Below are 13825 nucleotides of genomic sequence, written 5' to 3'. Positions count from 1 at the left end.
CAAAGAATCACTATTGATGTGTTTGTTTGGTCGGGAAAACCATAGTCTGGTAATGGAGGTCAGAAAGATTGTAGTCTGTGGACGACGTAAGTCAGGAGGACTATAGTCGACAGGCGACGGATGTCGAAAAGACTGCAGTCGACGGGCAAATTAAGTCAGGAGGACCATAGTTGGCTGGCAATAGAGGTCGGAAGAATTGTTGTCTGACGACGAAGGTCAGAAGGACGGCATTAGGTAGAATGCCAATAATGGAAAGAAATCCATCTTCGTATAGACGTCCAGTGAAGTTCGATAATCGATAGAAGTTCGGAGTCGGGTAAAAACTTGGCGATGAGTGAAGGTCCAGCAGGAGACTGTATGAAGCTTATTATTGATCGAAAGTATCCTTGCATTTGCTAAAAATTTTCTGACATATCATCTTGATGTTGGAAGTATTGGAGGGATCTTATTGACCAAAATTGCGATCAAATTTGCCCCCCGGTCTGCTTCTGATGTAACAATAACTGATGTCAGAAAGTTGATAAGAGCGATCTGTTAAGATTGGAGCAAAAGTTTCCCCCCAAGTCGGGAACCACTTTCCCACAGACGGTGCAAAACTGTTGCATCAAGGAGTATTCGCGGCAGTAGAGAAATATAAAGTTTAATATCTTAGCATTGTACGAAAATCAGGCACGCAATCAAATAAGAGAGTGTGTAGCATTCATAGGAGACACCAATATTTTTATGTGAAAAACCCCTGAAAAGAGGAAAAAACCACGGGGCCTAGCCTAGTTTGAATGAACCCACTAGTATTGCAGTTGATTACAAATGAGACCCTTCATTGGGAGAAGGCCTTAGCTTGATGTACATTTTATAGAGTATATTACATGATGTGAATACAAAGAATCACTATTGATGTGTTTGTTTGGTCGGGAATACCATAGTCTGGTAATGGAGGTCAGAAAGATTGTAGTCTGTGGACGACGTAAGTCAGGAGGACTGTAGTCGACAGGCGACGGATGTCGAAAAGACTGTAGTCGACGGGCGAATTAAGTCAGGAGGACCATAGTCGGCTGGCAATAGAGGTCGGAAGAATTGTTGTCTGACGACGTAGGTCAGAAGGACGGCATTAGGTAGAATGCCAATAATGGAAAGAAATCCATCTTCGCATAGACGTCCAGCGAAGTTTGATAACCGGTAGAAGTCCGGCGTCGGGTAGAAACTTGGCGATGAGTGAAGGTCCGATGTCGGGTAGAAGTTCGACGTTTGTTGGTGGCCGAGGAGAACTCCGGTATCACTTGGGTGGAGTTTTGGCGTCAGGGGGAAACTCTGTTGTTACTTGGGCAGAATTTCAGCATCCCGTGGAAGTTAGGCAGAATTCTGGCATCCTGTGTAAGTCGGGTAGAATTCTGTCGTCATTTGGTGTTTGGGTGGAACTCCGGCGGTGGTCGAGGAGGAGTCTCTTCCCTCCTATTCTTCTCTTCTTCTTCTCCTCCTTCTTCTTTCTCTTGCTTCCCCCCTCTCTCAAGAGAAATGACAGGTCTATTTATAGATTTTTTGGAGTGGCATGACCCATAAATAGATGAGATATTAGGGGCAAATATGGAGTGGTTCGGATGAACGGTTGATATTGAATCCTTCGATTGTGGACCGTTCATTAAGCATTTGAAGGTCTTAATGATGTCGGAATTCAGCGATCTTGGGGTCGTTGGATTCGATTATAAGCTCGTCAAATTCGGAGACCGTTTGGTAACTCGAATTGTGGTACAAACTTTCCAACAATGCTTTGGGTCCTCAATTCGGACCCATTTGGGCTCGGATTGAGTTGAATTTGGTGTTGTTGAGTTCGTATTTTTGAGATGATCAGTTCGACTGTAAGTTTGCTGAAATCGGAGATCAGGTGATCCCGGATTTAATTTTTGAAGTTTTCAACTTGACTTTTGCCTCAAGATTCGTGCCCGATCAAGCAAATTTTATGATGAGTGATGATGTATCAAGAATAAATCTATTAAATGGATTTTAGGTAGTTAAACTCCAAGGGTTTTGCTGTAAGTAAGCAATTAGTTTGGCCAAGCAACAACTCTAAAGAATATAACTTTTTTTTTTTTTTTTTGGCGTTCATTAAAAAAATTTGCATATCTTTTCATCCATAGTAGCATTTGGGCTAAATTTAGATTAAGAAAATCCTTTTAGTTCACATTGAATGTTTCATTCAAGTCTATTTCTAGGGAAATTATTCTGTACAGTCATCGGAAGCTAGCCATTCGAAGACAAATCAGGGCGCGCCACATCACTTTTTTTTGTTGATGTGTACTGATATTGTGTATCGGGTGATGTGGTATATCCTTACTCGCCTCCAGACCGTCCATTAACGACACTAAATAATTTCTCCTATTTCTATGATCACCTTCAATTTGGAAGCATACATTTTATTATGCCCTTATAATAGGAAATAAGATGGAGATGAAGAAGAAAATTGAAATGAATTGCAGGCGGTAGAGAACGTATATAGATGTTGAATACTCGTTCAACTACATTTTTAGCCACCTCAACCCCTATACTTACTAAAAAAAAAAATAATTATGAATTTATGCTCACATTAATATAATTATGTTTAAATATATATATTAATTTAAATAAATATCATAATATTAAAGTTCATGTTGTAAATTTTTTCCTTTTTTTTTTTTGAATAAATATCGCAATATGATAAAGAGAGCTAATTTCTCCCGTTTTTTAGCGCAAGCTACGAATGCAAAAAAAGGCATTTTTTTAATTTATAACATAGTCTAGATCATATACTCCTTTATTGACTGCGGGAATGAAGCCTTTCTGTTGAATAATAAATGGTTAAGAGCATCTTTCTCCTTCCAAAACCCTATTTAAGGACGTGATAGGCGAGGTGAGGGATAACAAAGAAGCGAGAACCTTTGAGAACGAGAAGAGGAAACGGGAAGAACAATTTCACGGTAGACCTTCATCAAAGAGCACTTGATTTGTGACATTGAGGGCCGACGGATTTGGCATTGGGTATAATTGGCCGCGACAGCGTTTGGGAATAATACTTTTAGTTTCCGCAGGTATCATTCGATCGTCCTATGAATCCGGATCGGACATTTATTTTGTATTCCATTGATTTTATATTATTCGACCTTTTATTCCATTGATTTTATAGGAAGCTTAAACGAAGCAAGAGAGAGCAGCCGGCAGAGGGTCAGTGGTTTTGCAATTAGGGCATAAACAGCAGATCGCCTGTGGCAATGACCTTCAAGCGCAGAAATGGCGGGCGTAACAAGCACGGCCGCGGCCACGTGAACTTTATCCGCTGCTCCAACTGCGGAAAATGCTGCCCCAAGGATAAGGCTATCAACAGGTTTCTGGTGAGGAATATCGTGGAACAAGCTGCCCTCAGGGATGTACAGGAGGCATGTGTCTATGAAAATTATACTCTCCCAAAACTCTATGCTAAGGTTCAGTACTGTGTTTCCTGCGCTATTCACTCTCATGTTGTAAGAGTTAGATCTCGCACTGCCAGGAGGGTTCGTGAGCCTCCACAGCGGTTCAGGCACAGGGAGGATTTGGGAAGACCTGGTCCACCTCGCCCTGGTGTTGCTGGCGTTGCACCTGTTCGCCCATGAACCAAGACTGTCCTGGTTTCAATAATTTATCTGGTTTCATTTGTTTGAAGTTCCTTTCAGCTTTTGTGCAAGTCTTGAGACTGCATCTTTGCTAGCAACATTTTTGTATTCTCATATGTTGAATTTAAGTATTCTGTAGTTTCTTAGAATAAAACTTATAATTATTAAATTTTATTATAATAAATTTGAATGCCAATATCATAATCCAAGTTTTAAATAATTTGAGCATAACATTTAACTTGTTTGTTTGGTACTCAATTCTTTCACCAAGAAAAATAATGTGGGATAATTCTATAATTGTCTAAAAAATAGTTTCATAAATGACTTAAATATCGATGCAATAAATCATAAATAATTTCAAGCATTAATTATTTGTCGCTAAGGAGATTAAGTTTATTAATCCAAAATTCTTTTTTTAATTGAAAATTTAAATTAATTTTTTTGTACATAAAGAATTTAGAAAATTATGAGTTTTGATTATTTTTTAAACTAATTAATAATTTTGTCGGAGCCGAAGTTGAAAATTTTGTAGGGCTACTAATTTCTAATCACCTTATTCTAAATGAACTATTTAAGAGCCCATATATAAGAAAAAAAAAAAAAACTGATGCGAAGTTGAAAATTTTGTAGGGCTACTAATTTCTCATCGCCTTATTCTAAATGAACTAATTAAGAGCCCATATATAAGAAAAAAAAAACTCATGCATAAATTGAGTTGATAGACTTGAGTTTTGCATTTGATGCACAATGATGTAAAAATCTTGTAATAAATATAAAAATAGAATTTTATCAACCAAGGAAACAAAAAATATGAAAATTAGAAAATTTTAATTATTGAAGTTAAATAGGATTATTAAAAACTTGATTGATTATTGTCTAAAAAATTAAAAATTATAGTACTATTGACTAGATCAACCCAATATGTCTGCCTTTGCCAACTTAAGAGATTGAAATATTCAACTCGGTTAGCCCAATTTTATTGGCATGCTCAATTTAGCCAACTAATTTGATTAACAACCAATGAGCTTACCTCCCCTCTCTGTGCTAATCTTGGCAACTAATAAAGAAGGAGAGATTGTGTGCAAGAAAATGCAAACCTCATTCCACATCTTTTTAGGTCTCAAAGACGACTATGATAAACTTTAAAATGAATGATATATTTGAGATTTGATATAAACTAGTAAAAATGCCCGTGCATTAAATGCACGTGGCTAAAAATTTAATAATAAAGATTTATATTATAAATATTTTAATTATGCTATCATTATTAAGATAAAAAAATTATTTTTATAAATAATTATAATAATTATGATAAATTTTATATGATTAGGTAAATAGTTTTTATTGATATGGAATTTCTATCATTCATGAATTATTTTGGAATTAAATTCAGTTTATTAGTTAATAAACAAACTATTTATTATAGTTATGTAAAAGTAGTAATATGAATTTGTGTGCGTATTTAAATAGATGACATGTCAACTTCATGAGTAAGATAGGATTGAATTCAAAAGTTATACAATAACAATTCATTTAAACATGAACATGCTTATAGACATGGATAACTTTCTTTAATAACACAATAATAAAAAAAAAAATTTTGCTTCAGAGATATGCAGATTTTCAATCCATATGTGATATAAAAAATGGTCCTAATGCTATGAATGCTATCAAAAATATTTAAATTAATAAAGAAAGATTTATGCATTATATTGAAATGTAGTGAAAAATCAATAATATGAAACTGAATAATTTATTTTCAATATTTAAATATAACATTTAAGTTAAGACTCAATCGATTAGACACATATCAATTAAGTATGTCAGTATGGATTTGAATTTGACTCATAATTATAAAAACATAAATTGATTTGTATTTTGAAGTGATAATAAGAAGAAATTAGAGTTATCAAAGTCTCAAGATTTTTAAGAAAAAGCTATAGAGCTTCATCATTTTTGTTTTCATCAAATCATAAATTATTGAATTAAGAGAAATAATATTTTTTTTACCTCAATTTCTCGCAAGAACAATAACGACTAATAAGGAAATCAAAAATTCATTTGATTTTATGAACTAAATAATCAATTGAATTCAAATTATAGCCATAAATATATAGGTCAACAACAAATAAAATTATATTTGCAGTAATATATATAAATCAAAGCCGTGAAACATGTGAAAGAGAAAGGGTCTAAGGCACGTTTACCTTCCTAGTTTGAACTACTCTCGCAAATCTCAATAGTCGATGACCACCGTCCGGCGATCACGTCCTCTAAGGTCTCCTTCCGCTTTGACCCGGAGAGGGAAGCAGAAAGCTTACCGGCATGCTGAAGTGCAATCACCGAAACTGCAGAATTGGAAATTTAAGATATCGTGAAAAGGAATCGTCATAGAAGTTGAATTGGCTGAAATAATTGGATAAGCCACCGGAGAAGAAGACTGAATGTCAAGCAGAAGAATCAAGATCGAGCAAATGGTGAATAATTGGTAACCGAGGCTTAAACAGGCATTAATTTGTGTAAATGAAATTTGAACTTATAAACGGGCATTAATTGGTCCATATTAACACTAATTGGTAATTGCATATGCTATCAGAGAAAAAGGCCAAAGGCCGAAGGCCAAGTAGAAACGGGGCGAAATAATAGGTAATCGAGGAAGGCTAAAAAAATTAGGGTATTAATTGGTCAGTATTAGAACTAATTGGTTTAAATTAAATTTTAAAAAAGCAAGATTTATTATAATAGTAGTATTACATTAAATGAAACACATGACAGTAAATAAATGAAATAATAAATGTTTTGCAATAAGTGAAAAATAAAAGAATTTGAAGAGCATAAATTAACGTTGTAGATTAATTTAAAATTTACAAATGAACGATCAAGATTTGCTATGAGTGAAATCTCAAATCACTTTTATATAGTAGCATAAATATCCAAAATATGGAAGTTGAACTGTAACCTTCAATTCAAGTATCTTCACAAAAAAAGTGAATAAGTAAAATCTCAGCTAAAATCAATTTAAGTATCAGTTTATTTATATTTTTCTTTAATTAATAGGCCTAGGCTCAAGCTAGCAAAATATGCTAAGCTATATTACTATATAAAGTAATCAGCCACAACTTCCATCATAATTTTATTGTGAAAGCCTAAATTACTCTCCAAAGGCTCTTTCCTATTATTTCACTATTAAAAAGAAAAAGAAAAAATTACTAAAATTAACCTGAATAATTTTAAAAAATAAATGACCCAGGAGCTAATAAGGAGAGTAGCTCCTTTTCTTATGATTAGCGTTGGTATAGCTTATTAAGTGGCCTTTGTTGTGTGGCCTAAGAATGCTCTGTATAAATAAAGTTGTAAAATGTTAATAAGATAGATTTTTGATTTGGTTCAATTGATGTCTTGTTTTTTCCCTGTCTTCTTGTCCGTTTTCTGTAACTTGGCCTGAGCCAAGGGGTGAAGCGGGGTTTACAGGTGAAAGATTCGGAGGAGCTCCTCCCCCAGGAGCAGCAAGGTCGCCGTTCTCTCTCTCTCTCTCCCTCTTCGGAGACTAGAAGCAGCGTCATTTGGTATCAGAGCCGGCAAGATGCCGCCTCGACGTAATCGACAACGTCCTGTCCGTGACATTATGGTGGAAGATTTGCAGCGTGAGGTCCGACGATTACAACAAGAGCTAGCCCAGAGAGATCGACAAGAAGCGGAGAACCATCAAGAAGAAGAAGAGGTTAATCCTTTCCATCAGGATTCCTCCAGCGAAGAAGGAGACTCTCGTCGACGGCATAGGCCCGTCCGGCCGACCTTCAGGGATGATGGGGGAATCAAGATCGACCTCCCTGAATTTGAAGGAAGACTCGATCCAGATGAATTCTTGAATTGGATACATACCGTGGAGCGGGTCATTGAATTCAAAGAAGTAGCTGCGGACAGAATCGTTAAGCTGGTAGCGATTAAGCTTCGGAAACACGCGTCGCTGTGGTGGGAAAACCTGAAGAGGAATCGAACCAGGGAAGGTAAATCTAAGATCACGGATTGGGACAAGATGAAGAAAGAATTACATTGCAAATATCTTCCGGAACAGTATCGTCAAGAACTGTTCTTGAAGCTTCACCGACTGAATCAGCGTCAGTTATCTGTGGAGGAGTATGCCGCCAAATTTGAACAATTGGCATTGAAATGCGATCTCATCGAGCCGGAGGAGAATACGATAGCGAGGTTTCTGGATGGCCTACAACCCGCCATAGCTCACGTGGTGCAGTTACAAACCTTTTGGACCCTACAAGACGTAATCAATCTGGCATTGAAGGTGGAGAAACAACTAAAGAGCACGCCATCTAATCATTCTAGACCCAGGGAAGTGTGGGAGGGTAAATCTGCCCAAAGTTCAAAAGGTGGGACATCCACGTCGCAAGGGGCGCCGACCACATCCTCATCAGCTGGGCGAGGGTGGAATTCACCGTCGAATGCTGCAGGGGCCACCTCCGCACGCAAATGCTTTAAATGCCAAGGTTATGGACATATTTCATCCAATTGTCCGACGAGGAGGGTCATCACTGTAATTGAAGAGGAGGAATTGGAAGCTAACGCTGACCTACTGAAAGAAATGGGCAAGGCCGAAACTGGGGGATCTCTGGAACCCACAATCATTTGTGCTGATGAAGGTGAATTGCTGGTCCTCTGCCGGTTGTTAAATACTCAGAGGGAAGAACCCGTCCAACGTCATAATCTCTTCCGAACAAGGTGCACCATCAACAATCGGGTGTGTCAAATTATCATTCACAATGGCAGCTGTGAAAATATAGCTTCGTGTGCGTTGGTGGAGAAGTTGCAGATCCCCACTGAAGTCCATCCGCGCCCTTACAAACTATCGTGGATCCAACGGGGAAGCGAGGTTGAGGTGTCCAAACACTGTTTAATTGCATTTTCTATTGGCAAATTCCAGGATCAAGCTTGGTGTGATGTGCTGCCCATGGATGCCTGTCATCTCCTGTTGGGCCGGCCGTGGCAGTATGATCGACAGGCTCACCATGATGGGTCCGCCAATACTTATACAATAACTCACAGCGGAGAGAAGTTATTGTTGATGCCAATGGAACCTCATGGCAACGACTGCGCTAAAGAACCAATGTTAATGAATAGGGCTGAGTGTCAGCTAGCCCTTCGACAAACAGATGAGGGATACCTCCTCTTGCTCAAGGAGAATACTACCGCGCAAACAGAATTACCCAGCGAGGTACAACCCGTGCTGGATGAATTCCCGGATGTGTGGGTGGAAGAACTACCCGCAGGATTGCCACCTTTAAGAGAAGTGCAACACGCGGTGGATTTGCTTCCAGGGGCAGTCTTGCCCAATAGACCACCATACCGACTTAGACCCGACGAGCACATGGTATTACAGCAGCAGGTAGAAGAGTTGTTGGCCAAGGGCTTCATCCACCCAAGTGTTAGTCCGTGTGCAGTACCTGCACTATTGGTGCCCAAGAAGGACGACAGCTATCGAATGTGCATTGACAGTAGAGCCTTAAATAAAATTACTATCAGGTACCGGTTTCCTATTCCCCGAATTGATGACTTGTTTGATCAATTACAGGGGGCGACCATCTTCTCCAAACTCGATTTAAGAAGCGGCTATCACCAAATCCGGGTGCGGGAGGGTGATGAATGGAAGACCGCTTTCAAGGTGAGAGACGGACTGTATGAGTGGTTGGTGATGCCCTTCGGGCTATCCAATGCCCCAAGCACCTTCATGTGCCTCATGAACCAGTTGTTCTAAACCTTCTTGAGCTGGTTTGTGATCGTCTACTTCGATGACATTCTAGTCTACAGCCCTGACGTACAAGTCCACCTGCACCATCTCCGGCAAGTGTTGTCGCTGTTACAAGAACAGAAGTTGTACTGCCACCCGCACAAGTGTCGATTCTTGGACACTCGAATCCAATTCTTAGGATTCATAATATCAGCCAATGGGATTGAGGTAGACCCGAGCAAAGTAGAAGCCATAAACAGTTGGCCCATCCCCAGTTCGTCAACTGAAGTGCGCCGATTCCTTGACTTGGCGTCCTTTTACAGGCGGTTTGTCGCCAACTTCAGCTCGGTGGCTGCTCCCCTTACCGATCTACTTAAATCGGATTCCTTCACATGGACAGACAAAGCTCAGCACAGTTTCCAACAGCTACAGAGGAAGGTGACCTCTGCCCTAGTGTTACGTCTACCTGACTTCGACAAAGTATTCCAAGTGGATTGCGACACCTCGAATGTGGGCATTGGTTCAGTACTGAGCCAGGAGGGACAACCGGTAGCCTATTTCAGTGAAAAATTGAATGAAGCTAGGCAAAAATACTCTACGTACGATAAGGAGTTCTACGCCACTATCCGTGCATTACACCACTGGAACCATTTCCTTCTTTGTAAGGAGTTTGTCCTCTATACCGACCATGCCACACTCAAGTTCTTGGATAACTAGAAGAAGTTAAGAGGGAGTCATGCCACTTGGGCTGAATCACTCTTCGCTTTCCAATTCTTACTTAAACAAAAATCCGGGAAGAATAACCAGGTCGCTGATGCCTTAAGTCGACGATACGTACTGCTGCAAACATTACACCACAAGGTGGTCGGGTTTGAAAATATTAAGGTGCAGTATTCCATTGATCCCGATTTCCAGACGGTGTGGGCCACTTGTCAACACAGCTCTCAACCCCTGTTTCACCTGCAAGAGGGATTTCTCTTTTTTCGATCTTATCTGTGTATTCCATAATGATCGTTTCGGCTTGCTCTCATTTTCGAATTCCATTATGGGGGGTTGTCCGGACACTTTGGACGTGATAAAACGCTGTCCATGCTAAAGGAGAAGTTTTACTGGCCGACCATGCGACGGGATGTACTTCTCTATGTGAGGGGCTGCCGAGTGTGCAAGATAGCTAAAACTCCGGTAACTAATGCAAGCCTTTATATGCCACTACCGGTACCGCTCGGCCCCTGGGAGGATGTTAGTGTAGACTTTGTTCTAGGGTTGCCCCGCACCCAAAGAAACAAAGATTCGGTCATGGTGGTTGTGGACCGATTCTCCAAGATGGCTCATTTTATAGCCTGCAGCAAAACTCTGGATGCCACCCACATCGGCGACTTATATTTCAGAGAAGTTGTCAAACTTCATGGCATTCAAAAATCAATTATGTCCAATCGAGACGTTAAATTTCTTAGCCATTTTTGGCATACCTTGTGGGGAAAATTGGGTACACGACTCTAGTTCAGTTCGGTAGCACATCCGCAAACCGACGGACAAACAGAGACAGTAAATCGTAGTTTAGGCAATCTACTGAGGTGTTTTGTTGGGAAGAACCTGAAACAATGGGACCTTATACTACCTCAGATTGAATTTACATTCAATCGTTCACCCAATAAAACCACGGGCCGCAGTCCCTTTGAAGTCGTGTATGGCTGCAATCCGTTGACACCCTGCGATTTAATTCCAGTTAACAGATCGCCGACTTACAGCCAAGAAGCGGAGGAAAGGTGCAAGGAGATCCAGAAATTACATCAGCAAGTACAAAAGGAAATTGAAAAACAAAATGAAAAATACAGAAACCATGCCAATCGGCGCCGGCGAGAGGTGCAGTATCAAGAGTGCGATTTGGTTTGGATCAAATTGAGGAAAGAGAGATTTCCCGCCAGAACCTGCAGCAAGTTGAAGCCCAAAGCAGATGGACCCTTCAGGATTGTGAAAAAAATCAACAACAATGCTTATCAAGTAGATCTCCCAGGTGATTACAACATTTCGGCTGTTTTTAATGTTGCGGATTTAACTCCCCACTACAACGTGGAGGAGTTCTTCCCCACCCCGGAAGGATGATGTAGGAGCTAATAAGGAGAGTAGATCCTTTTCTTATGATTAGCGTTGGTATAGCTTATTAAGTGGCCTTTGTTGTGTGGCCTAAGAATGCTCTGTATAAATAAAGTTGTAAAATGTTAATAAGACAGATTTTTTATTTGGTTCAATTGATGTCTTGTTTCTTCCCTGTCTTCTTGTCCGTTTTCTGTAATTTGGCCTGAGCCAAGGGTTGAAGTGGGGTTGCAAGTGAAAGATTCGGAGGAGCTCCTCCCCCAGGAGCAGCAAGGTAGCCGTTCTCTCTCTCTCCCTCTTCAGAGACTAGAAGCGGCGTCAACAAATAAATTTTATTTCAATAGAAAATAACTTGATGCTTTCTACTTTGCATGTTGGGGCTAAAAGCCTCCGAATATGCTGAATAATTTTCAGATTACACGAGGCATAACTGCTACAAAGCGACAAAGACCTCATAATATGTTTCCGTACTCGCTTTGGCTCGAACGATTTCTCTCAAAATTCAAAGAGACTAAGGCTTCGTTTGGGACGACATTTTTACTTCTTCTTAAATCAGCTTCTTAGTATAAAAATTTTAACTTTTATACTAAGAAGTTATTTTAAGAAGTAGTAAAAAAGCCGTCCCAAACGAAGCCTAAGTGAACCAAAAAAGGAGAACTAATAGTTAGAGGAGTGAATGGTTCAAAACTCTTTGTACCACGTCTAGTTTTAATAGTTTTATTCTAGAACAATCACAGAAAAACGTTCATATGCTCACCAAAAAAGGCAAAGCTCTCAAATAAACATCAAATAGAATATATAAGATATGAGTCAGCTGAATTCACCGTAAAGCTTTTGTTGATTCTGATCACTCCATATATATAATCAATCCGTCAACAATTATACATAAAATAAATTAAAAGAATAAATTTTTAATTTTGTCGAGCATAACCAATAATCCATCATTTTCATAAGAAAAATTGTACCGAATTACATCGTCCACTCAAATGAGCGCTAAACAATTGAATAGACGAATGCCAAACATTCAACCAACCTCCTTTTTCCCTCACAATAACTTAAAAATGTCATTTAAACAAAACCCGAGCTCAAAATGATAGCAATCTCAAACTAAAAATCCACTACTTCTAGACCCAAGTGATTCAAAAAAGTCCACTAAATAGAAATATAGCTGTATCGATGGTGGGGGTTAAATCATCCACATGGTTGGAGATAAAGCTGATGAGAGCAAACTACTCTTCCCTACTCCAGAATTCCCGATGATCAGGATCTTGAAAGAGTAATCATGGCCACTCCCGAAGCCCGATGACGAACCCATCCGGCATCAATTTCATATCTTAGGGCGCAAAATCTCCTCATTCTCTGTCTTTGTTCCTTCACTTTATGTATTTTCACCTGCACTCTGGGGGTTGGTAGGCTGGGAGAAGAAAGGAATAGTTGGAGGAGATACAACGGTACTGATGATACAACAACATGTAGGAAGACTATGTATTAAAAAACCCTAATAATAAATGAGGACAAGATTAATGAATTAGGGACTAAAAAAGTTTGGCAATCGTCTATTCAATTATTGTCGAACACACCCAAAAATTCCAATCCCTTATCCCTAAACTATGGATGACTTAAACCACAACAAAAGTATAGAAAATAACATTGAATCGATCACCTCCTTAAACGTGAGCAGGAAACAAGCAGAAATCAAGCTAACTGAGAGCGGATTGAGGATTCCTACCTCTCTATTACAGCCTCTTAGCTTGGCAAAGGGAGGAAGACGAAGAGAGAAGTAGAAGATCGAGGAAGGAGGTAAGGTAGAGGCGAACCATTAAAGCTGAACAAGAGAAGCCCAAGCTTCTTTAGCGATTCATTCACAACTCTTCACGTGAAGCGAGAGCTCCCATCTTGATTTTCGATTCGACCTGAGAAGAACGCAAATAAGCTCTTTTTATCGTTTCTTTGCGATGGACGGGAGTGGGAGGGGAATCGGAAGAGGTATGAAACACTCGGAGGTTATGTGAAGGGTTTGTTTTTTGGGATTTTTACATACATACCACTTTATTACATATATATTACATATTTAACACCTAAAAGTTAAATATTACACCAATACCACCTAAAATCAATTTTTACCTCAGAAATAACACTCCGTTAACAGCGAATATCACTCCATTTTACGTTCCCGCCTTGATTTTTCGTGGTCGAACCCTGAAACCCGTATTTGCTCTTCTACGGAACCTGTTCCTCCATGCGATTTCTTCCGATTTCCTCTATGCGATTTCTTCTACCGAACCAGGTGAATTTTCTTTGGGTTTTTATTCCGATTTCCACCATATTTGCTCTGCTTTACCCGACAATCTATTTTATTCACCGGTTTAGTAGT

The 13825-nt window shown here is 39.3% G+C and overlaps 2 protein-coding genes and 1 long non-coding RNA gene across 3 annotated transcripts; 2 read left to right on the top strand and 1 right to left on the bottom strand.

Moving 5' to 3' along the window:
• The first annotated feature begins 3224 nt into the window (after nucleotides 1–3224).
• LOC110100345 (40S ribosomal protein S26-1-like) lies at nucleotides 3225–3617 on the top strand. Its single transcript, XM_028695684.1, has one exon. It carries the CDS (start codon nucleotides 3240–3242, stop codon nucleotides 3615–3617), a length of 378 nt encoding a protein of 125 aa, XP_028551517.1. The 5' UTR covers nucleotides 3225–3239.
• A 3583-nt stretch (nucleotides 3618–7200) lies between these two features.
• LOC110100337 lies at nucleotides 7201–10074 on the top strand. Its single transcript, XM_020827788.1, has 2 exons — nucleotides 7201–9305; nucleotides 9396–10074. The coding sequence occupies exons 1-2, from the start codon at nucleotides 7201–7203 to the stop codon at nucleotides 10072–10074; spliced, it is 2784 nt and encodes a 927-aa protein (XP_020683447.1).
• Nucleotides 10075–12378: 2304 nt separating this feature from the next.
• On the bottom strand, nucleotides 12379–13464 carry LOC114579865. The gene is made up of 2 exons (XR_003701092.1): nucleotides 13269–13464; nucleotides 12379–12905 (listed from the first exon to the last, which is right to left on the bottom strand). It is a non-coding gene; the product is annotated as an uncharacterized LOC114579865 (long non-coding RNA).
• Nucleotides 13465–13825: the final 361 nt, after the last annotated feature.

Source organism: Dendrobium catenatum, unplaced genomic scaffold (genome assembly GCF_001605985.2).
Source record: "Dendrobium catenatum unplaced genomic scaffold, ASM160598v2 fragScaff_scaffold_72, whole genome shotgun sequence".
Classification (NCBI taxonomy): domain Eukaryota; kingdom Viridiplantae; phylum Streptophyta; class Magnoliopsida; order Asparagales; family Orchidaceae; genus Dendrobium; species Dendrobium catenatum.
Note: the sequence above shows the minus strand (reverse complement) of the source record. Positions and strands in the feature narration are given on the sequence as shown.